General features: G+C 42.5%; 1 protein-coding gene across 11 annotated transcripts in view; it reads right to left on the bottom strand.

The window, feature by feature from the left end:
* The window catches only part of LOC133568828 (liprin-beta-2-like), a 183,425-nt gene that overhangs the window by 84,384 nt on the left and 72,790 nt on the right, over positions 1-26,251 (bottom strand). For 8 of the 11 annotated variants that reach the window (XM_061920987.1, XM_061920988.1, XM_061920993.1 and 5 more), the window contains 2 exons: positions 16,670-16,756; positions 5,977-6,090 (listed from right to left, as the gene is read on the bottom strand). In XM_061920987.1, the coding sequence (XP_061776971.1) occupies positions 5,977-6,090; positions 16,670-16,756 (201 nt within the window). Of the gene's footprint in view, positions 1-5,976; positions 6,091-16,669; positions 16,757-25,568; positions 25,728-26,251 lie in introns of those variants that run through there. The other 3 variants (XM_061920995.1, XM_061920996.1, XM_061920992.1) reach the window with 3 other exon arrangements.

The following is a 26,251-nucleotide window of genomic DNA, read 5'->3' as shown; positions in this document are numbered from 1 at the left end:
TGTCTTGCAGTCGCTTAGTGCGTCTGTAGAGGGCAAATACAACATGTGGCTGGGCTGGCACGCTGTTTGTACAGGTTGTAGAGGACGCTAAAGGATAGTGCCTCCACAGTGCCCCCTTAATAATATTGTTTGGGTAAAATTTAGGAGAATGATTACCCCAGAAGGGCCACTGAAAATTGTGAATCTCCCGGAAAAATCGGGTATACAAGTATGACGCTGTAAAGCGCCATTCATTACATTTTCATATTAAGGTGCGGGCCGCAAAATAACATCTCGCGGGCCGCAATTGGCCACGGGGGCCGCCTGTTTTAGACCCCTGATACAAACCATCATCACCATTTACTTCCATCTTCTGGCTGAAAATCGGAGGTCATGATTTGCCCGTCACAGCGCTTTTAAACTGTTACCTGACAGCACTGATAGCATTTATTGATCCATGTTGAGATGTTATCCACACTTATACCTTTTGGTCTTCCTCTTTTCCTCTGCCAAGTTGACTTTCAAGCAGATCATGTCTGGTTTTTCATTTTCATAATGTTGATCAACAACATTCTCTAGTGGTTTGCCATTGTTAGTACTTTATTGCTATTAGTCAGTACTTTATTATTGATTAAAACTCGACAGTGCGCCTTATAACCCGTTGCACCTAATGTACGGAATTATTCTGGTTTTGCTTTCAAAGGTATTTATTTAGTACATGGTGTAATGATAAGTGTGACCAGTCAAACATGAGCTACGTGTAGACTGCAATACGATGGCAGTCACACAACAGATACGTGTAGACTGCAATATGACACAAGTGAACAACACCAACATTTAAAAGGGTTGTACTTGTATAGCGCTTTTCTACCTTCAAGGTACTCAAAGCGCTTTGACACTACTTCCACATTTACCCATTCACACACACATTCACACACTGATGGAGGGAGCTGCCATGCAAGGCGCCAACCAGCACCCATCAGGAGCAAGGGTGAAGTGTCTTGCTCAGGACACAACGGACGTGACGAGGTTGGTTCTAGGTGGGATTTTGAACCAGGGACCCTCGGGTTGCGCACGGCCACTCTCCCACTGCGCCACGCCGTCCCTTTTCATACATTCCAGTGAAAATATAGTGAAGTGTGAATTATATTTATATAGCGCTTTTCTCAGGTGACTCAAAGCGCTTTACATAGAGACACCCAATATCTAAGTTACATTTAAACCAGTGTGGGTGGCACTGGGAGCAGGTGGGTAAAGTGTCTTGCCCAAGGACACAACGGCAGTAACTAGGATGGCACAAGCGGGAATCGAACCTGCAACCCTCAAGTTGCTGGCACGGCCACTCTACCAACCGAGCGCTCAAAAATCTATAAAAATGCTTTAGTAGGACTTTGGTAAGCAATGAAGCCACACCGCTGAAGGATTGTCGGCGAAATAAACATCCATCCATTTTTCTACCGCCTACTCAGTGGCCTAGTGGTTAGAGTGTCCGCCGTGAGGTGGGTAGGTTGTGAGTTCAAACCCCGGCCGAGTCATACCAAAGACTATAAAAATGGGACCCATTGCCTCCCTGCTTGGCACTCAGCATTTAGGGTTGGAATTGGGGGTTAAATCACCATAAATGATTCCCGGGCGTGGCACCGCTGCTGCTCACTGCTCCCCTCACCTCCCAGGGGGTGAACAAGGGTGATGGGTCAAATATAGAGGACACATTTCACCACACGTAGTGTGTGTGTGACAATCATTGGTACTTGAACTTTACCTTGTCCCTTTTGGGGTTGCGGGGGTTGCTGGAGCCTATTTCAGCTGCATTCGGGCGGAAGGAAGGGAACACCTGGGACAAGTCACCACCGTATCGCAGGGCCAACACAGACAGAACACATTCACACACTATGGACCATTTAGTGTTACCAATCAACCTATCCCCTGGTGCATGTCTTTGGAGGTGGGAGGGGCCTATCCCCAGGTGCATGTCTTTGGCATTGGGAGGGGCCTATCCCCAGGTGCATGTCTTTGGAGGTGGGAGGGGCCTATCCCCAGGTGCATGTCTTCGGAGGTGGGAGGGGCCTATCCCCAGGTGCATGTCTTTGGAGGTGGGAGGGGCCTATCCCCAGGTGTATGTCTTTGGAAGTGGGAGGAAGCCGGAGTACCCGGATGTTACCCACGCAGTCACAGGGAAAACATGCAAACTCCACACAGAAAGATCAGGACTACTCAGGACCTTTGTATTGTGAGGCACATGCACTAACCCCTGTACCACCGTGCTGCCCCGAAATAAACATAGGAGTATTATTATGGGGTGTGCGTATAAGGTAAGACATATTATCTGCCGTTTTGTTTCTCAATATGTTGCTCAAGAAACTTTTCTTACTTTCTGGTACCCGCTGATCTGTATAAGTCCTGAATATTGCAGGCATCCGCCTTTTTAGTCTGTGGTGACATTGTAGTCGATAACCTTCTTCTTTTTCTCTATCTCCTTGTTATGTGACATTCATCCTCCACTCTTGCCATTTCTAATATAAAGTAATGTAAAGTTCTTACTTATATCTGTCACTAAACTCACCATGAAAGCACTAAAACATACCGGTGTAGTGACTTTACATTATTCGCCCAAGGAACTTTAGTTATTAGATAGTTCGGTTGGACGTTTTTTCAAGGGACACATTTCCGGCCTTGTTGTTGTTTCTGGATGAGGAGATGCTGCTCCGTTATTGATTGAAGTGTGAATGTCATTAAAACAGTTAGCTCCATCTTTTGACACTTCTTCCACTCCCGTCCTTGCACGCTACACCGCTAGAACAAAGATGACGGGGAGAAGACGCCGTCCAAGCGGAGACACGTAAATAAGACCTGAAGAGACCGTCAGAAAGCGACTTGAAGATGTGTAAAACATAATTTTTGCAACATTTTCAATCAATCAATGTTTACTTATATAGCCCTAAATCACTAGTGTCTCAAAGGGCTGCACAAACCACAACACAAACCACTACCACATCCTCGGTAGGCCCACATAAGGGCAGGGAAAACTCACATCCAGTGGGACGTCGGTGACAATGATGACTATGAGAACCTTGGAGAGGACGAAAGCAATGGATGTCGAGCGGGTCTAACATGAAACTGTGAAAGTTCAATCCATATTGGATCCAACACAGTCGCAAGAGTCCAACACAGTCGCGAGAGTCCAGTCCAAAGCGGATCCAACACAGCGGAGCCAGCAGGAAACCATCCCAAGCGGAGGCGAATCAGCAGCGCAGAGATGTCCCCAGCCGATACACAGGCAAGCAGTACATGGCCATCGGATCGGACCGGACCCCTTCCACAAGGGAGAGTGGGACATAGGAGAAAAAGAAAAGAAGCGGCAGATCAACTGGTCTAAAAAGGGAGTCTATTTAAAGGCTAGAGTATACAAATGAGTTTTAATGTGAGACTTAAATGCTTCTACTGAGGTAGCATCTCGAACTGTTACCGGGAGGGCATTCCAGAGTACTGGAGCCCGAAATGAAAACGCTCTATAGCCCGCAGACTTTTTTTGGGCTTTGGGAATTTTGAGCCAAGAACCACCATTACATGTTATGAAGACCACAAGGAAGTCTTTTACATTCTGGAAAAAAAAAAAAAGAAGACTATGATCCAGTGCCCTGAAAAAAGATCGAACATAGACCATTCATCTGCAGTGCGCCTTATAATCCGGTGCGCCCTATGGTCCGGAAAATACGGTATGTTGCTTTGAAGTAAGTAGCTTGTCCCTAAACTTAAATTCAATCATATCCACAAACTATTTTGTCACAGAGGAATCACACTGCCATAGAAAACACATGACCATCAAATGATGTCCAAACTGCCGCCACAACTAAGCTGACCAACACGCCGGACTGTAGTCAGTTGGAAGCGTGTCTTAATGAAATTAAACAATGGATGTCCGCTAACTTTTTGCAACTTAACGCCAAAAAAACGGAAATGCTGATTATCGGTCCTGCTAGACACCGACCTCTATTTAATAATACAACTTTAACATTTGACAACCAAATAATAAAACAAGGTGACTCGGTAAAAAATCTGGGTATTATTTTCGACCCAACTCTCTCCTTTGAGTCACACATTAAAAGCGTTACTAAAACGGCCTTCTTTCATATCCGTAATATCGCTAAAATTCGCTCCATTTTGTCCACTAAAGACGCCGAGATCATTATCCATGCGTTTGTTACGTCTCGTCTCGATTACTGTAACGTATTATTTTCGGGTCTCCCCATGTCTAGCATTAAAAGATTACAGTTGGTACAAAATGCGGCTGCTAGACTTTTGACAAGAACAAGAACGTTTGATCACATTACGCCTATACTGTATATACCTTTATATACATATATACATACATATATACCTGTACTGTATATACCTTTATATACATATATACATACATATATACCTATACTGGCTCACCTGCACTGGCTTCCTGTGCACTTAAGATGTGACTTTAAGGTTTTACTACTTACGTATAAAATACTACACGGTCTAGCTCCATCCTATCTTGCCGATTGTATTGTACCATATGTCCCGGCAAGAAATCTGCGTTCAAAGGACTCCGGCTTATTAGTGATTCCTAGAGCCCAAAAAAAGTCTGCGGGCTATAGAGCGTTTTCCGTTCGGGCTCCAGTACTCTGGAATGCCCTCCCGGTAACAGTTCGAGATGCTACCTCAGTAGAAGCATTTAAGTCTCACCTTAAAACTCATCTGTATACTCTAGCCTTTAAAAAGACCTCCTTTATAGACCAGTTGATCTGCCGCTTCTTTTCTTTCTCCTATGTCCCCCCCCTCCCTTGTGGAGGGTGTCCGGTCCGATAACCACGGATGAAGTACTGGCTGTCCAGAGTCGAGACCCAGGATGGACCGCTCGTCGGGACCCAGGATGGACCGCTCGCCTGTATCGGTTGGGGACATCTCTACGCTGCTGATCCGCCTCCGCTTGAGATGGTTTCCTGTGGACGGGACTCTCGCTGCTGTCTTGGATTCGCTTGAACCGAACTCTCGCGGCTCTGTTGGAGCCACTATGGATTGAACTTTCACAGTATCATGTTAGACCCGCTCGACATCCATTGCTTTCGGTCCCCTAGAGGGGGGGGGTTGCCCACATCTGAGGTCTTCTCCAAGGTTTCTCATAGTCAGCATTGTCACTGGCGTCCCACTGGATGTGAATTCTCCCTGCCCACTGGGTGTGAGTTTTCCTTGCCCTTTTGTGGGTTCTTCCGAGGATGTTGTAGTCGTAATGATTTGTGCAGTCCTTTGAGACATTTGTGATTTGGGGCTATATAAATAAACATTGATTGATTGATTGAAGCAGCCATTAAAACGCCATCAACCAGGAGGGTGTGGCCTAATTAGGACAATCATGCATCAAATTGTTTTCTCACCAGCTTTTATAGAGTTCTAAAAAAGGCATTCCATCAGCAACATTTGGGTAGGGTTAAAGTTCGACGGACCTTGTAATATTGACCACTTTTTTCATAAATCTGGACCTAAAAATGATGTCGACAGGTAGTGTTGGACAATTATCCTTTCCGTCTTTCCCCTTTCCATCCTTTGTAAGTGAGCTTCTGTGTGGAACAATTCCCCTTGTGGCTCAATACAATTTGTGTGAAGTGAATTATATTTATATAGCGCTTTTCTCTAGTGACTCAAAGCGCTTTACATAGTGAAACCCAATATCTATGTTACATTTAAACCAGTGTGGGTGGCACTGGGAGCAGGTGGGTAAAGTGTCTTGCTCAAGGACACAACGGCAGTAACTAAGTTGGCAGAAGCGGGAATCGAACCTGCAACCCTCAAGTTGCTGGCACGCCCACTCTACCAACCGAGCTATACCGTGTAAGTCTAACATTATTGTCAGCATAAGTCGGAGCACTTCGTCATGATTTGTAAGCCAAAAACAAACAACTGGACGTACTTCAACTAAATATGAATTATTGTTAAAGCAATCTCCCTCAAAACAATGGAAGAAGTTACCTGTTGAAGCATTTCCTCAGTGGACGCCAGCTTCCGTCTGTGGTCCTCCAAGGAACTTTCTAGATATCTGATCTTCTCGCCTTGGGCCTGCACTTGATCAGTCAGTGCACTCACCTGATGAAGGACACATTCATGTTCCACGGTTACGTCACACATCCATCAGTACATGTATTCATGTTCCACTGTTACGTCACACAACCATCAGTACATGTATTCATGTTCCACGGTTACGTCACACATCCATCACTACATGTATTCATGTTCCACTGTTACGTCACACATCCATCAGTACATGTATTCATGTTCCACTGTTACGTCACACATCCATCAGTACATGTATTCATGTTCCACTGTTACGTCACACATCCATCAGTACATGTATTCATGTTCCACTGTTACGTCACACATCCATCAGTACATGTATTCATGTTCCACTGTTACGTCACACATCCATCAGTACATGTATTCATGTTCCACTGTTACGTCACACAACCATCAGTACATGTATTCATGTTCCACTGTTACGTCACACATCCGTCAGTACATGTATTCATGTTCCACGGTTACGTCACACAACCATCAGTACATGTATTCATGTTCCACTGTTACGTCACACATCCATCAGTACATGTATTCATGTTCCACTGTTACGTCACACAACCATCAGTACATGTATTCATGTTCCACTGTTACGTCACACATCCATCAGTACATGTATTCATGTTCCACTGTTACGTCACACATCCATCAGTACATGTATTCATGTTCCACTGTTACGTCACACAACCATCAGTACATGTATTCATGTTCCACTGTTACGTCACACATCCGTCAGTACATGTATTCATGTTCCACTGTTACGTCACACATCCATCAGTACATGTATTCATGTTCCACTGTTACGTCACACATCCATCAGTACATGTATTCATGTTCCACTGTTACGTCACACATCCATCAGTACATGTATTCATGTTCCACTGTTACGTCACACATCCATCAGTACATGTATTCATGTTCCACTGTTACGTCACACATCCATCAGTACATGTATTCATGTTCCACTGTTACGTCACACATCCATCAGCACATGTATTCATGTTCCACTGTTACGTCACACATCCATCAGTACATGTATTCATGTTCCACGGTTACGTCACACAACCATCAGTACATGTATTCATGTTCCACTGTTACGTCACACATCCATCAGTACATGTATTCATGTTCCACTGTTACGTCACACATCCATCAGTACATGTATTCATGTTCCACTGTTACGTCACACATCCATCAGTACATGTATTCATGTTCCACTGTTACGTCACACATCCATCAGTACATGTATTCATGTTCCACTGTTACGTAACACATCCATCAGTACATCTATTCATGTTCCACTGTTACGTCACACATCCATCAGTACATGTATTCATGTTCCACTGTTACGTAACACATCCATCAGTACATCTATTCATGTTCCACTGTTACGTCACACATCCATCAGTACATGTATTCATGTTCCACTGTTACGTCACACAACCATCAGTACATGTATTCATGTTCCACTGTTACGTCACACATCCGTCAGTACATGTATTCATGTTCCACTGTTACGTCACACATCCATCAGTACATGTATTCATGTTCCACTGTTACGTCACACAACCATCAGTACATGTATTCATGTTCCACTGTTACGTCACACATCCATCAGTACATGTATTCATGTTCCACTGTTACGTCACACATCCATCAGTACATGTATTCATGTTCCACTGTTACGTCACACATCCATCAGTACATGTATTCATGTTCCACTGTTACATCACACATCCATCAGTACATGTATTCATGTTCCACTGTTACGTCACACATCCATCAGTACATGTATTCATGTTCCACTGTTACGTCACACATCCATCAGTACATCTATTCATGTTCCACTGTTACGTCACACATCCATCAGTACATGTATTCATGTTCCACTGTTACGTCACACAACCATCAGTACATGTATTCATGTTCCACTGTTACGTCACACATCCATCAGTACATGTACTCATGTTCCACTGTTACGTCACACATCCGTCAGTACATGTATTCATGTTCCACTGTTACGTCACACATCCGTCAGTACATGTATTCATGTTCCACTGTTACGTCACACATCCGTCAATACATGTATTCATGTTCCACTGTTACGTCACACAACCATCAGTACATGTATTCATGTTCCACTGTTACGTCACACATCCGTCAATACATGTATTCATGTTCCACTGTTACGTCACACAACCATCAGTACATGTATTCATGTTCCACGGTTACGTCACACATCCATCAGTACATGTATTCATGTTCCACTGTTACGTCACACATCCGTCAGTACATGTATTCATGTTCCACTGTTACGTCACACATCCGTCAGTACATGTATTCATGTTCCACGGTTACGTCACACATCCGTCAGTACATGTATTCATGTTCCACTGTTACGTCACACATCCATCAGTACATGTATTCATGTTCCACTGTTACGTCACACAACCATCAGTACATGTATTCATGTTCCACGGTTACGTCACACATCCGTCAGTACATGTATTCATGTTCCACTGTTACGTCACACATCCATCAGTACATGTATTCATGTTCCACTGTTACGTCACACATCCATCAGTACATGTATTCATGTTCCACGGTTACGTCACACATCCATCAGTACATGTATTCATGTTCCACTGTTACGTCACACATCCATCAGCACATGTATTCATGTTCCACGGTTACGTCACACATCCATCAGTACATGTACTCATGTTCCACTGTTACGTCACACATCCGTCAGTACATGTATTCATGTTCCACTGTTACGTCACACATCCGTCAGTACATGTATTCATGTTCCACTGTTACGTCACACATCCGTCAATACATGTATTCATGTTCCACTGTTACGTCACACAACCATCAGTACATGTATTCATGTTCCACTGTTACGTCACACATCCGTCAGTACATGTATTCATGTTCCACTGTTACGTCACACATCCATCAGTACATGTATTCATGTTCCACTGTTACGTCACACATCCATCAGTACATGTATTCATGTTCCACTGTTACGTCACACATCCATCAGTACATGTATTCATGTTCCACTGTTACGTCACACATCCATCAGTACATGTATTCATGTTCCACTGTTACGTCACACATCCATCAGTACATGTATTCATGTTCCACTGTTACGTCACACATCCATCAGTACATGTATTCATGTTCCACTGTTACGTCACACATCCATCAGTACATGTATTCATGTTCCACTGTTACGTCACACATCCGTCAGTATATGTATTCATGTTCCACTGTTACGTCACACATCCATCAGTACATCTATTCATGTTCCACTGTTACGTCACACATCCATCAGTACATGTATTCATGTTCCACGGTTACGTCACACATCCATCAGTACATGTATTCATGTTCCACGGTTACGTCACACATCCATCAGTACATGTATTCATGTTCCACGGTTACGTCACACATCCTTCAGTACATGTATTCATGTATTCATTCCCCCAAATGGCTCCCTGGACCTCTTTCAGAGATGTGTGAAAATGGAAAAAGATAACGAAAAAAAATATTTTTAGGAGAACAAACATGACACAAAGCTTCCAAATTGTTAAAAATGCCACTGTTTGTATCAAACACGCTTCACTGATGAGAGGATTTGGCAAGCACCATTTAGTCCTACTAATTTCAGCCATCCTTGAACTCATCGTACTTTGTTTACATGTACAACTTTCTCCGATGCTGCCACAGAAAGACGTGTTTCATACCACTCCTTCTTTGTCTCATTTTGTCCACCAAATGTTTTATGCTGTGCGTGAATACATCCATTCAAAGGTGAGCTTTGTTGATTTTATTGACTTTTTGTAGTGCTTATCAGGCATATTTGGTCACTGCATGACTGGAAGCTAATCGATGCTAACATGCTATTTAGGCTAGCTGTATGTACATATTGCATCATTATACCTCGTCTGTAGCGATATTGGAGCTCATTTCATTTCCTTGACTTATATCCTCTGTGTATTTAATTTATATTTGCATGTCTCATGACACATCTGTATAGACTTCCTTTTTTATTGTCATTCAAATTTAAACTTTACAGTACAAATAAGAACAAAATTTCGTTGCATTAGTTCTTAGTAGTGCAGGATAAAAAAATTAAAAAAAGGCAATAAGGTCCATATATAAATAAATAGATTACTGTACAGATAAATACATTGCAGTTTTCACATGCGTCCATGTTTATGGATGTATGTTATATTGTCTTTTTTTATTCCAATCCAATCAATCCACTTTATTTATATAGCACATTTAAACAACAATAACGTTTCCAAAGTGCTGCACAGGCATGTTAAAAACAATTGTAAAAAAAATAAAATAAAATAAAAAAATAATAAATAATAATAAATAAATAAAATAAAATCAAAAAAGTGTATATATATATATATTATGCTCCACCAATGACTGAATAAAAACAAGTTAATCCATTTTGGGGGGGAGTTGAGGGGATAATTTACTTATGATGCGTTCAAGAGTCTTACGGCCTGAGGGAAGAAGCTGTTACAGAACCTGGAAGTTCTGCTACGGAGGCTGCGGAACCTCTTTCTAGAGTCCAGCAGTGAAAACAGTCCTTGGTGGGGGTGGGAGGAGTCTTTGCAGATTTTCTGAGCCCTGGTCAGGCAGCGGCTTTTTGCAATCTCCTGGATAACCCTGATAATCTTTTCCGCCGTCCTCACTACTTTCTGGAGAGACTTCCAGTCTGAGAGGCATTGCAGGCTCCAGTCCAGACAGAGATGCTGTTGGTCAGAAAGCTCTCTATAGTACCTCTGTAGAATGTGCTGAGAATGGGGGGACGGAGCTGTGCTCTTTTCATCCGACGCAAAAAGTGCATGCGCTGCTGAGCTTTTTTTACAAGAGCTCCGGTGTGTAGGGACCAGGTTATATTGTCAGTGATCTGCGCCCCCAGGAACTTGCCGCTGCTTACCATCTCCACCAATGTGCCTTTGATGAATGTATGTAACATTGGCTGCATTTCTCATAGTTGTTTGTGTGCCATGTTGTTCCAGACCACAGCAAACATTACCCAGCTCGCAAAGATGGTAATAAATCAATTAGAAGAAGACAGCGTGCCGTCACCTTTAACTTGGACACACACATCTATACCTTTGGCCATTCTGAGACACTCATTTCCTAAAGTTATCTCATCCTGTGAGAAGCCTCCATCTTACTCATGATTTCAATGTTGCAAAAATGTGTGGAATAAATACTAAAATACAACATTTCTGTCAACGAAGTTTTACGTCAGCCTTTGATAGAAGCTAATATAACTAATATAGACACTTACATCACGTGTTGTCTTCATTATAACACTTATATAAGACTTTTAAAGTCATTTTGATAGTAGGCTAATAAAGCTAATATAGACACTTACATCAAGTGTTGCCTTCATTATAACACTTATATAAGACTTTTAAAGTCATTTTGATGGTAGGCTAATATAGACACTTACATCATGTGTTGTCTTCATTATAACACTTATATAAGACTTTTAAAGTCATTTTGACAGTAGGCTACTATAGCTAATATATACACTTACATCAAGTGTTGTCTTCATCATAACACTTATATAAGACTTTTAAAGTTATTTTGATAGTAGGCTAATATAGAAACTTACATCATGTGTTGCCTTCATCATAACACTTATATAAGACTTTTAAAGTCATTTTGATAGTAGGCTAATATAGCTAATATAGACACTTACATCAAGTGTTGTCTTCATTTTAACACTTATATAAGACTTTTAAAGTCATTTTGATGGTAGGCTAATATAGCTAATATAGACACTTACATCATGTGTTGTCTTCATTATAACACTTATATAAGACTTTTAAAGTCATTTTGATGGTAGGCTAATATAGCTAATATAGACACTTACATCAAGTGTTGTCTTCATTTTAACCCTTATATAAGACTTTTAAAGTCATTTTGATAGTAGGCTAATATAGAAACTTACATCATGTGTTGCCTTCATCATAACACTTATATAAGACTTTTAAAGTCATTTTGACAGTAGGCTAATATAGCTAATATATACACTTACATCAAGTGTTGTCTTCATTTTAACACTTATATAAGACTTTTAAAGTCATTTTGATAGTAGGCTAATATAGCTAATATAGACACTTACATCATGTGTTGTCTTCATTATAAGACTTAGTCATTTTGATAGTAGGCTAATATAGCTAATATATACACTTACATCAAGTGTTGTCTTCATTTTAACACTTATATAGGACTTTTAAAGTCATTTTGATAGTAGGCTAATATAGCTAATATAGACACTTACATCAAGTGTTGTCTTCATTTTAACACTTATATAAGACTTTTAAAGTCATTTTGATGGTAGACTAATATATACACTTACATCATGTGTTGTCTTCATTATAAGACTTAGTCATTTTGATAGTAGGCTAATATAGCTAACATCATGTGTTGTCTTCATTATAACACTTATAAGACTTTTAAAGTCATTTTGATAGTAGGCTAATATAGCTAATATAGACACTTACATCATGTGTTGTCTTCATTTTAACACTTATAAGACTTTTAAAGTCATTTTGATAGTAGGCTAATATAGCTAATATAGACACTTACATCATGTGTTGTCTTCATTTTAACACTTATATAAGACTTTTAAAGTCATTTTGATGGTAGGCTAATATAGACACTTACATCATGTGTTGTCTTCATTATAACACTTATAAGACTTTTAAAGTCATTTTGATAGTAGGCTAATATAGACACTTACATCATGTGTTGTCTTCATTTTAACACTTATATAAGACTTTTAAAGTCATTTTGATGGTAGGCTAATATAGACACTTACATCATGTGTTGTCTTCATTATAAGACTTAGTCATTTTGATAGTAGGCTAATAAAGCTAATATATACACTTACATCATGTGTTGTCTTCATTATAACACTTATATAAGACTTTTAAAGTCATTTTGATGGTTGGCTAATATAGACACTTACATCATGTGTTGTCTTCATTATAAGACTTAGTCATTTTGATAGTAGGCTAATATAGCTAACATCATGTGTTGTCTTCATTATAACACTTATATAAGACTTTTAAAGTCATTTTGATAGTAGGCTAATATAGCTAATATAGACACATCATGTGTTGTCTTCATTTTAACACTTATATAAGACTTTTAAAGTCATTTTGATGGTAGGCTAATATAGACACTTACATCATGTGTTGTCTTCATTATAACACTAATATAAGACTTTTAAAGTCATTTTGATAGTAGGCTAATATAGCTAATATAGACACTTACATCATGTGTTGTCTTCATTATAACACTTATATAAGACTTTTAAAGTCATTTTGATGGTAGGCTAATATAGACACTTACATCATGTGTTGTCTTCATTATAAGACTTAGTCATTTTGATAGTAGGCTAATATAGACACATCATGTGTTGTCTTCATTATAACACTTATATAAGACTTTTAAAGTCATTTTGATAGTAGGCTAATATAGCTAATATAGACACTTACATCATGTGTTGTCTTCATTATAACACTTATATAAGACTTTTAAAGTCATTTTGATAGTAGGCTAATATAGACACTTACATCATGTGTTGTCTTCATTATAAGACTTAGTCATTTTGATAGTAGGCTAATATAGACACATCATGTGTTGTCTTCATTATAATACTTATATAAGACTTTTAAAGTCATTTTGATAGTAGGCTAATATAGCTAATATAGACACTTACATCATGTGTTGTCTTCATTATAACACTTATATAAGACTTTTAAAGTCATTTTGATAGTAGGCTAATATAGCTAATATAGACACTTACATCATGTGTTGTCTTCATTATAACACTTATATAAGACTTTCACTTTTTTTACAGCTCCAGACAGATTTAATTTTTTTATTTTTGGTCCTATATGGCTCTTTCAACATTTTGGGTTGCCGACCCCTGACCTAAGACATAGTATGCCAGCAAGTTAACAGCAGGTAAGAATATCCATGACTTTTAGTTGTGTACCTACAAAATTGGATGAAAGTGCAACTCTTGGCAAACTCAATTCAAATTGGAAGAGAGAAGTAAGAAAGTGTGGTTTGCAGAGAGCAGATGGTCGTGTTGAAGGACTACAATTGAAATGGCCATTACCAGAGGTGGGTAGAGTAGCCAGAAATTGTACTCAAGTAAGAGTACAGTTACTTTAGAGATTTATTACTCAAGTAAAAGTAAGGAGTAGTCACCCAAATATTTACTTGAGTAAAAGTAAAAAGTATGTTGTGAAAAAACTACTCAAGTACTGAGTAACTGATTACGGCAACAAACAATGCACAAAAATAGCAATGAGCAAATTCAGAGCCAGGAATAACTCTTAAGCAACTAAAACAATAATATATATTAAATAATAGTACATTAAAATAAAATGAAAAAAATGGCACATTGAGCCACAATAACTTAACAGCACCATAGGCTCAGTAGGCATTCATTGATTTGATTGATTGATTAAAACATGTATTGGTAGATTGCACAGTACAGTACATATTCCCTACAATTGACCACTAAATGGTAACACCCCAATAAGTTTTTCAACGTTTATCAATTACTTAGTAAATGACCAAGTCGAGGTGATCTACCCCATATATACGTATACATACACACACATATCATATATATATATATATATATATATATATATACATACATACATTTATATATAAAGTATATAATTTATATTTATTTATTTTGCCGTTTTTGTTCACATGTTGAAGGTGTTTTAATGAATATACATGCATGTTTAACATATAGATTCCTATCTTTCATGAAGACAAGAATATAAGTTGGTGTATTACCTGATTCTGATGACTTGCATTGATTGGAATCAGACGTTCACGTCTTCAAATGGAGGAGAAAAAAAGTTCCTCTTTTCTGTCTAATACCACATGAAAGTCGTTGGTTTTTGGCATCTTATTTGTCCAGCTCCCATATTCCTTTTTATACATTTTACAAGAAATACATTGGCGGCAAACTCCGTAGTTTGCTAGCTTGTTTGCGCTGGCTTTCGGAGACTCTTATTTTGTTAGCGCAGGCGCGATGGAGCGGCACTTTTATTGTGAAGACAGGAACTGTGCGATCAGTCTTTAGGCTTTTGACGGGAAGTACGGTTGAAATAAAAAGTGTCTTTTTTCCTTTACACTTTTGATTGATTGATTGAAACTTGTATTAGTAGATTGCACAGTACAGTACATATTCCGTACAATTGACCACTAAATGGTAACACCCCAATAAGTTTTTTAACTTGTATAAGTCGGGTCATGTGACCGCCTGGCTCTGTTTGATTGGTCCAACGTCACCAGTGACTGCATTTGATTGGTGAAACGCAGGAATGCGTAGATTCTACTTTGAAGCTCTGTCATTAACCAAAACAAACATTAATAGATCGATTAAAAAAAAGTAGCGAGTAGCGAGCTGAATGTAGATAAATGGAACGGAGTAAAAGTAGCGTTTCTTCTCTATAAATATACTCAAGTAAAAGTAAAAGTATGTTGCATAAAAACTACTCGTAGAAGTACAATTTATCCCAAAAGTTACTCAAGTAAATGTAACAGAGTAAATGTAGCGCGTTACTACCCACCTCTGGCCATTACCAAACCAAACAGGAAGATAATGATAAAGTCCGAGGTGTCCCTAGCTTTGCAGCGAGGCTAAAACCAGCAAGTCATTAGCATCCACCTGACATGATGAAGTCCAACACTGACTACATTGCTCTCCTAAAAACAGTGAGATGTTTGTCTTGAAAGCCGAATGCTTGTAATAATTTGATATATACTCTCCCGGTAACAGTTCGAGATGCCACCTCAGTAGAAGCATTTAAGTCTCACCTTAAAACTCATTTGTATACTCTAGCCTTTAAATAGACTCCCTTTTTAGACCAGTTGATCTGCCGTTTCTTTTCTTTTTCTTCTATGTCCCACTCTCCCTTGTGGAGGGGGTCCGGTCCGATCCGGTGGCCATGTACTGCTTGCCTGTGTATCGGCTGGGGACATCTCTGCGCTGCTGATCCGCCTCCGCTTGGGATGGTTTCCTGCTGGCTCCGCTGTGAACGGGACTCTCGCTGCTGTGTTGGATCCGCTTTGGACTGGACTCTCGCGACTGTGTTGGATCCATTGTGGATTGAATTTTCACAGTATCATGTTAGACCCGCTCGACATCCATTGCTTTCCTCCTCTCCAAGGTTCTCATAGTCATTATTGTCACCGATGTCCCACTGGGTGTGAGTTTTCCTTGCCCTTATGTGGGCCTACCGAGGATGTCGTGGTGGTTTGTGCAGCCCTTTGAGACACTAGTGATTTAGGGCTATATAAGTAAACATTGATTGATTGATTGATTGATATATTAAGATATGGAGCATCCTTTAGTTCTTCCTGTAGACCCAGCCTTCAGCATATTCGTAGGAATATTTCCCCTTTGAAAACTGCCTATTTAGACTTCACAGCCTTGGGATCGATATGGAATAATTAAACAATATTGGATGTATGGCTTTAATCCCACATCTGATGGATGACGTACCTGTAGCACCAGAGACTTCTTGTCCTCCTCGAGACGCAGCAGTCTCTCCGTGTAGCTGTCATTCTTGGCAGGAGGACACCGGCTCACCTAAACAATTAAATACAGGGGGACAACATTAATATATGTTTGGTGAGGCCTGGTTGTATGCATGAGTATGAATGTATATGTATATGTGCATGCGTTTGTACAGTATGTGTTTTTACAGTGAACATGCATGTGGATGTATGTACCGCGTGTGTATGTATTAGATTAGATTAGATAGATAGATTAGATAGTGCTTTTTTTCGTGAGATTGACAGGCGGATCGGTGCGGCGTCTTCAGTAATGCGGACGTTGTATCGATCCGTTGTGGTGAAGAAGGAGCTGAGCCGGAAGGCAAAGCTCTCAATTTACCAGTCGATCTACGTTCCCATCCTCACCTATGGTCATGAGCTTTGGGTCATGACCGAAAGGATAAGATCACGGGTACAAGCGGCCGAAATGAGTTTCCTCCGCCGGGTGGCGGGTCTCTCCCTTAGAGATAGGGTGAGAAGCTCTGCCATCCGGGAGGAACTCAACGTAAAGCCGCTGCTCCTCCACATGGAGAGGAGCCAGATGAGGTGGTTTGGGCATCTGGTCAGGATGCCACCCGAACGCCTCCCTAGGGAGGTGTTTAGGGCACGTCCAGCTGGTAGGAGGCCACGGGGAAGACCCAGGACACGTTGGGAAGACTATGTCTCCCGGCTGGCCTGGGAACGCCTCGGGATCCCCCGAGAAGAGCTAGACGAAGTGGCTGGAGATAGGGAAGTCTGGGCTTCCCTGCTTAGGCTGCTGCCCCCGCGACCCGACCTCGGATAAGCGGAAGATGATGGATGGATGGATGGATTAGATAGTACTTTATTTATTCCGTCAGGAGAGTTCCTTCAGGAAAATTACAATTTTCAGCACAATCCCATTCAAGATCAGACAAACATTAAAGGGAGACAGAACAGGATCGCTGACGGGTCTGCCGGCTTCCAGCGCCCCTTACAAAAAAAGATGAGATACAGGTAAACAAGGGGGCGGGGGGGAGAAAAAAATAGAAGATTAAAATAAAATGAAAAAATCGGTCTTAGACTGGGCCCTGGAGAGGGGTTGCAGACTGAGGCCAAGGGAAAAAAACAACAACTCATAGCCATAGTACACAAGAGGGAAACATCAAAAATCAAAGAACACATAGGACATTAAAGACATTAAAGCAGCAGATACAACCAGACACTTCTACATACAGCTATCAATCAATCAATCAATCAATGTTTACTTATATAGCCCTAAATCACTAGTGTCTCAAAGGGCTGCACAAACCACTACGACATCCTCGGTAGGCCCACATAAGGGCAAGGAAAACTCACACCCAGTGGGACATCGGTGACAATAATGACCCAGTGGGACGTCGGTGACAATGATGACTATGAGAACATGATACTGTGAAAGATCAATCCATAATGGATCCAACACAGTCTTGAATAAAAAGTAAAAGAAACATATCCACTGTGGTGGCCTCTGCGGTGTTCCACGCCATCGTCCGCTGGGGTGGAGGGAGGATGGCCAGAGACAGGAGCAGACCCAACCAAGCAACCAGGACAGCCGACTCCACTCTCGGCCAGTGTCCAGTCCGCATGGATGAGCGATGATACGTCCAAGGTGACTGAGGTGTCCGACACCTGCTCACCCAGTCAAGACACCGCCAAGCCTCTCCGTCCCAGCGCTCAGTGCCAGTTCCGCAGCCCTGTCCCCTCATCCGCATCTCCTCCAGTCCCTCCAAACAGACTCTGGTGTGGCAGAGACCCTGCAGCTGGTCTCCATGGCCAAAAGGCTCCCGGGAGGCAGATCCAGAAGTCCACAAAAAAAGCACCACAGAGGTCACGAAAGTGCCACCCCTTGTCACACAGTCCCAAAGGGTCCCGGACCAAAATGCAAAAAAATATAATAACACATGAAAACAAGAGGGAAACATAAAAGGATGACACAAGAGCACAGAGCTCCTGCCTACAGCAGCGCCATCTTGGAAAAAAAAATAAAATAAAAATAAATAAAAATAAAAAAATGTATGTATGTGTGTCCTAGGCATGACGGTAAAGTACATCTGGCAGTGGAGGGTCCTCTTTGGGGTCTTGGGGCACTAGGAGGTTAACCCCTTTACTACTGTTACCCCAGGGAAAAAGCATAGTACCTGACTGCCCCCTAGCCAGGGATACGGTGAAGACCTGCTGCCTTGTGGGTAGGTATAGGAAGACAAAGGCTTGGGGAGCACACCCTGAGAGAAAAGCAACGCGGCATGCGGTCCTCCGAAAAACTGGAGCTCCGGCAGCCTCCTGCAACTGTGGAAGAATGCCAGTCGTCCTGGCTTCCCCTAACAACTGGATCCCACCCTCCCACAGAGAAAGAAGTGCTGCTGGGACATGCGTACCCCCAGTGGCACTTTAAACAAGCTCCTATGCGCAGGTGTTCATCTCTGCCTCGATGAGACCAGCTACTGAATATGAACCCAAGTTTGGTGGCGATGGGGTGCCTGATAACAGGAGCAGGTACAAATCCACCAGAAGCTCCTCGTCAGAACCCTGCACACCAGCGGTCCAGGGCTATCTATGGGCGCTCGTAGCTGAAATTGAGTGGCAGCTGCTCTCGGCAGACCCCTTTACGTCTGAGCAGCCCTATTTAGGACTGGGGAAGGGCCTAGAAAAGGTGGCCCAAACATTGCCCACTCAAAAACATCCCGGACATGCTACCGCACCTGTCGGGAATTCCACTCAGCGGTCGAAAATAAAACAAAGAAAATAATCCCTCTTAAACTGGCTTCATGGACCATAAGGACACCCCTGAACCCTAGCATCACCACTGATAGACCCCAGCGGAGAACTGCACTCATTGCAGCAGAACTTAACCGCTATAATCACTCTGTGATCACGTACGGCAATGCCCTCCCGGTAACAGTTCGAGATGCTACCTCAGTAGAAGCATTTAAGTCTCACCTTAAAACTCATTTGTATGCTCTAGCCTTTAAATAGACTCCCTTTTTAGACCAGTTGATCTGCCGTTTCTTTTCTTTTTCTTCTATGTCCCACTCTCCCTTGTGGAGGGAGTCCGGTCTGATCCGGTGGCCATGTACTGCTCGCCTGTGTATCGGCTGGGGACATCTCTGCGCTGCTGATCAGCCTCCTCTTGGGATGGTTTCCTGCTGGCTCCGCTGTGAACGGGACTCTCGCTGCTGTGTTGGATCCGCTTTGGACTGGACTCTCGCGACTGTGTTGGATCCATTATGGATTGATCTTTCACAGCATCATGTTCTCATAGTCATTATTGTCACCGACGTCCCACTGGGTGTGAGTTTTCCTTGCCCTTATGTGGGCCTACCGAGGATGTCGTAGTGGTTTGTGCAGCCCTTTGAGACACTAGTGATTTAGGGCTATATAAGTAAACATTGATTGATTGATTGAATGTTGATATTGCTGCACTTAGTGAAACTAGACTTCTGGATGAAGGATTCCTGAAGGAAGAAGGTCAAGGTTATCTGGAAAGGAGACCCTCCAGGTGGAGAGCATCAGCACAGTGTGAGACTTGCATTAAAAAACAGCCTCCTACCAAAACTCCCAGAAACACCGGTTGGCATAAGTGAAAGGCTCGTGTCACTCAGGATCTCTCTGGCTAAGAAAAGGCACACCACGCTTCTTGGTGCCTATGCACCAACTCTACCATCAAAGGCAGATTTTAAGGACCGCTTCTACCGGGCATTAAATGAGGCCCTCCATCGCACACCTAAAGACAAGATCTTCTTGTTGAGTGATTTCAATACCAGAGTGGGGAAGGACAACAAGGTGTGGAGTGGTGTTAATAGGAGGCATGGCATTGGACAAGCCAATGCTAATGGCCTACGGCTGCTAAGCCTCTGTGCTGACCATTACTTGACCATCACAAACACCATCTTCCAACTAAAAAATAAGTACAAGACATCCTGGATGCACCGACTCTCCAAACATTGGCACCTGATTGATTACGCCATTGTGAGACGCTCGGACATAAAAGACGTATCACTAATTTGTGCAATGAGAGCAGTTGAGTGTTGGAGCGACCACCAGCTCATTATAACCAGGCTCCAGGTGCAAGTACGCCCTTCTATCCGTCAGGGAAGAAGAGGCTTGACTGTACTCGGGCTCCAGTACTCTGGAATGCCCTCCCGGTAACAGTTCGAGATGCTACCTCAGTAGAAGCATTTAAGTCTCACCTTAAAACTAATTTGTATGCTCTAGCCTTTAAATAGACTCCCTTTTTAGACCAGTTGATCTGCCGTTTCTTTTCTTTTTCTTCTATGTCCCACTCTCCCTTGTGGAGGGAGTCCGGTCCGATCCGGTGGCCATGTACTGCTCGCCTGTGTATCGGCTGGGGACATCTCTGCGCTGCTGATCAGCCTCCTCTTGGGATGGTTTCCTGCTGGCTCCGCTGTGAACGGGACTCTCGCTGCTGTGTTGGATCCGCTTTGGACTGGACTCTCGCGACTGTGTTGGATCCATTATGGATTGAACTTTCACAGCATCATGTTCTCATAGTCATTATTGTCACCGATGTCCCACTGGGTGTGAGTTTTCCTTGCCCTTATGTGGACCTACCGAGGATGTCGTAGTGGTTTGTGCAGCCCTTTGAGACACTAGTGATTTAGGGCTATATAAGTAAACATTGATTGCTTGATGATTGATACTAGTAGATCCTAAGGATCGGGACAATTTCCGTCACTTTCTGGCCGAAAACCTGGAAGACATCGAGCATATTCTGGAGAGCTATGACTCCATTGATGACAAATGGACCTTTTTCAGATCCAGGCTCCATGAGGCAGGATCCCAATCCATTAGCTATAAGTGCAGAAAGCATCAGGACTGGTTTGATGACAACACAGCAACAATAACCATCACGCTCAAACACATGTACACAGCAATGGCAAATATCCAAAAGGGAGGTGCAGTCAAAATTGCGTGTCCTGAAGAATGAGTGATGGATATCAAAGGCAGCTGAAATACAATCTCACGCCAACAAAAATGAAATGCACAACTTTTACGATGCAGTGAAAACCATCTACGGCCCAAGAAACTGTGCTGTCTTCCCGCTGAAGTCCAAGGATGGGTAAAACCCTCATAAAAGACCAGAATCTCATCACCAAAAGATGGGCAGAACATTTTGAAACCCTCCTAAATCAGCCCGCCCCAACAGACCCCTCAGTCCTGGAGGAACTACCTGCAATAAGGTCTCTGAAAAACAACAGGACCCCTGGTCCTGACAACATCCCTGCAGAGATCTTCAAGCAAGGAGGCTTTATATATTTTTACCATCTACAAAGGCAAGGGGGGTAAGTCCCTCTCTGGCAACAGTCGTGGCATTTCACTTCTGGCTGTTGCTGGTAAAGTCCTGGCTGAAGTCATGCTGCACAGGCTGGTGAACAACATCACAAAAGCCCTGATGCCGGAGTCACAATGTGATCTCAGGAAGAACAGGAGCACTGTGGGCATGGCGGTCACAACACAGCAGCTTCAGGACTTCTTTGTTGCTTTCATCGATCTGTTGAAGGCTTTTGACACCGTCAACTGGGAGATTCTCTGAAATATCTTCCCGAAGTTCGGCTGCCCACAAATGTTTCTCAACATCCTAATGCAATTCCATGAAGGGATGATGTCACTTGTGACTATTGCCGGCCAGGAATCAGAACTGTTTAAGGTGTACGCCAGGGATGTGTCCTTGCTCCAGTTGTATTTAATATCTTCCTCTTGTGTGTGACACTGCTGCTCCATGAGAGGATCAAGAAGGCCAGTGGGGTTACCGCCGGCTTCCAACTTGACGGGAACCTGTTTAACATCCGGAGGTTCCAAGCAGTCACAAAAGTCACACCAGTGCAAGTCATCGAACTCCAGTACGCAGATGACTGCGCAGTTGTGGCCCACACACCGGAAGCGTTGCAAGCTACTCTCTCAACCGCTGCAAGTGCCTATGGCAGACTGGACCTCTCTGTGAACGTGGCAAAAACCGAGGTAATATGCCAGTGGGCATCCACTCCTCCACCTCATCCAACAACCTTCACCATCAACAATAAACCACTTGCAGTTGTGGACTATTTTAAATACCTTGGCAGATTTCTCTCTGACGATTGCGGTTTCGACAGGAAGATTGCAAACAAGATAAAGCAGGTGTCAGCGTCTTTTGGCAGACTCAGGGGAAGGGTCTTCCAGAACAAAGACCTTAAGCTACATACCAAGGTAGCGGTCTATTTAGCTTTGGTCATGATGACTCTCCTTTACAGCTGTGAAGCGTGGACCCAGTACAACCGCCACCTCAGGATGCTGAAGGCCTTACACATCAGGTGCTTACAATGCATCCTGGGGATATCCTGGAAGGACAGAGTCCCCTACACTGAAGTACTCTGCAAGACCAACAGCACCAGTGTGGAGGCTACAGTCCCCCAGCACCAACTTTGCTGGCTTGGCCATGTTATCAGGATGCCAGAAGAATGCTTACAAAGCAATGTGCTTTATGGTCAGCTTCATCTTAGTCATCCATTGGCAGGAGGCCCAAAATATAAACTCTGACATGGGAGGCGTTTGGGGAGGCAATGGAAAAACGACTTCCAGACGGCTTAAAAGCTATTCTGACCACCGACTACCGCCTCAGGAGGGGGAAGGAGTGCACTGTCAAAACTGCGTATGGTGAGAATGGTGTGTTGCTGACCTCAACTCGGGATGTTGTGTCAATGGTTCTCCTTCATAAAAGGGTGGAGTACCATCTCTAGGGCTGGGGAGGAGATCTTTCCCCCAGTGGAGGAGTTCAAGTACCTCAGAGTCTTGTTCACGAGTGAGGGAAGAGTGGATGGTGAGATGGACAAGCGGATCAATGCACCTGCAGTGATGGGAACCCTGTATCCATCCATCGTGGGGAACAAGGAGCTGAGCTGAAAAGCAAAGCTCTCAATATACTGGTCGATTTACAGTCCTATCCTCACCTATGGTCATGAGCTTTGGGGTGTGACCGAAGGTATGAGATCACGGGGACTAGCAGCCAAAATTAGTTTCTTCTGTCTGGTGGCAGGGCTCTCCCTTAGAGATAAGGTGAGAAGCTCTGTCATCTGGGAGGAGCTTAAAGTAAAGATAGGGTGAGAAGCTCTGTCATCTGGGAGGAACTCAAAGTAAAGCCGCTGCTCCTCCACATGGAGAGGAGCCAGATGAGGTGGTTTGGGCATCTGCTTACGATGCCCCCTGGGGAGGTGTTTAGTGCAATTCCAACCAATAGGAGGTCACGTTGGGGAGAATATGACTCCCAGCTGGCCTGGGAACGCCTCGGGGTCTACCAGGAGAAACTGGACAAGGTTTCTGGGAAAAGGGAAGTCTGGGCTTTTCTTCTTAGGCTGCTGACCCCGCGACCCCACTTCGGAGCGGAAGAAGATGGATGGATTCTGTCCATGTCTAGCATTAAAAGATTACAGTTGGTACAAAATGCGGCTGCTAGACTTTTGACAAGAACAAGAAAGTTTGATCACATTACGCCTGTACTGTATATACCTTTATATACATATATACATACATATATACCTATACTGTATATACCTTTATATACATATATACATACATATATACCTATACTGTATATACCTTTATATACATATATACATACATATATACCTGTACTGGCTCACCTGCACTGGCTTCCTGTGCACTTAAGATGTGACTTTAAGGTTTTACTACTTACGTATAAAATACTACACGGTCTAGCTCCATCCTATCTTGCCGATTGTATTGTACCATATGTCCCGGCAAGAAATCTGCGTTCAAAGGACTCCGGCTTGTTAGTGATTCCCAAAGCCCAAAAAAAGTCTGCGGGCTATAGAGCGTTTTCCGTTCGGGCTCCAGTACTCTGGAATGCCCTCCCGGTAACAGTTCGAGATGCCACCTCAGTAGAATCATTTAAGTCTCACCTTAAAACTCATTTGTATACTCTAGCCTTTAAATAGACTCCCTTTTTAGACCAGTTGATCTGCCGTTTCTTTTCTTTTTCTTCTATGTCCCACTCTCCCCTGTGGAGGGGGTCCGGTCCGATCCGGTGGCCATGTACTGCTTGCCTGTGTATCGGCTGGGGACATCTCTGCGCTGCTGATCCGCCTCCGCTTGGGATGGTTTCCTGCTGGCTCCGCTGTGAACGGGACTCTCGCTGCTGTGTTGGATCCGCTTTGGACTGGACTCTCGCGACTGTGTTGGATCCATTGTGGATTGAACTTTCACAGTATCATGTTAGACCCGCTCGACATCCATTGCTTTCCTCCTCTCCAAGGTTCTCATAGTCATCATTGTCACCGACGTCCCACTGGGTGTGAGTTTTCCTTGCCCTTATGTGGGCCTACCGAGGATGTGGTAGTGGTTTGTGCAGCCCTTTGAGACACTAGTGATTTAGGGCTATATAAGTAAACATTGATTGATTGATTGATTGATTGATTCTTTAAATCTTGATCAAGTATAAGTACGTACATGCCATCATTTTCTTCCCTCACCAAAACATGACAAGTACATACCTCCAAATTAAAGGTGAACATATTTGTAGACAAATAGATTGATAAATGATGTGAAAACAGACTGTATAGAAATCAATGAATAAAATGTGGTCGATTGAAAACAATAACATCCATCAAATGTTCTGCCAACATGTGTGATTGAATCAAGCAGTATCAGCATCAGCAGCAGTATCAGCATCAGCTGCTTGGTCAACAGCAATCAGCTGATAGATGATCTAATGTGCTAACACAACCTTGTGATGCATTCCTACACACTGACAACGCCTCGAAGGAAAGGACAGCAAAACAACTCTTTAGTTTCTTGTCAAAAGTAAATAGGCATTAGATACCAAGTAATCAGATTACCTTTTTAAGCCAGGAGAAGTGCTTGTAGACGTCGATAGTGGTCTCCATTATCCCATAACTTCTCTGCTTTGCCTACTTCCTCCACCATTCTCTTCCAGTCTCTGTGTTCGTGTGTGTGTGTGTGTGTGTGTGTGTGTGTGTGTGTGTGTGTGTGTGTGTGTGTGTGTGTGTGTGTGTGTGTGTGTGTGTGTAGCCCAGCCCACAGCTAATAAGTCAGCTTGTGCTTGCAGAAAGTATCATGGAGTGGGAAAACATGTTTTTATACCATCTCTGGTGTCTAATAATCACAACATATTTCACTTCTACTGCTTCTACATCATTAAACAAATACTACTTCCCAACTACATATGTATTTATAACAAGTACTAGTTCCTTGATAAGTATTTACTTGTAACAAATACTACTTCCCTGCTAAGATTTTATTTATAACAAATACTACTTTCTTTCTCTGTATTTAAATCCATCAAAAACTACTTCCTAGCCTTGTGTTTATTTACATTGGTACTTTCGTGCTAAGTATGTATTTAATTACTACAAATATGACTTTTTGTAAAGTATTTATCTACAAAAAAATACTCCTTCCTTGCTAAGTATTTCCATTACAAGAAATACCACTTCCAGCGCAGTTTTTAGATACAACAAATAATACTTTCTTGCTAAGTATTTAATTACAACACAAGCTA

This window comes from Nerophis ophidion, linkage group LG14, assembly GCF_033978795.1.
Source record: "Nerophis ophidion isolate RoL-2023_Sa linkage group LG14, RoL_Noph_v1.0, whole genome shotgun sequence".
In the NCBI taxonomy this organism is placed as follows: domain Eukaryota; kingdom Metazoa; phylum Chordata; class Actinopteri; order Syngnathiformes; family Syngnathidae; genus Nerophis; species Nerophis ophidion.
This window is presented reverse-complemented; position numbering and strand designations above follow the sequence as displayed.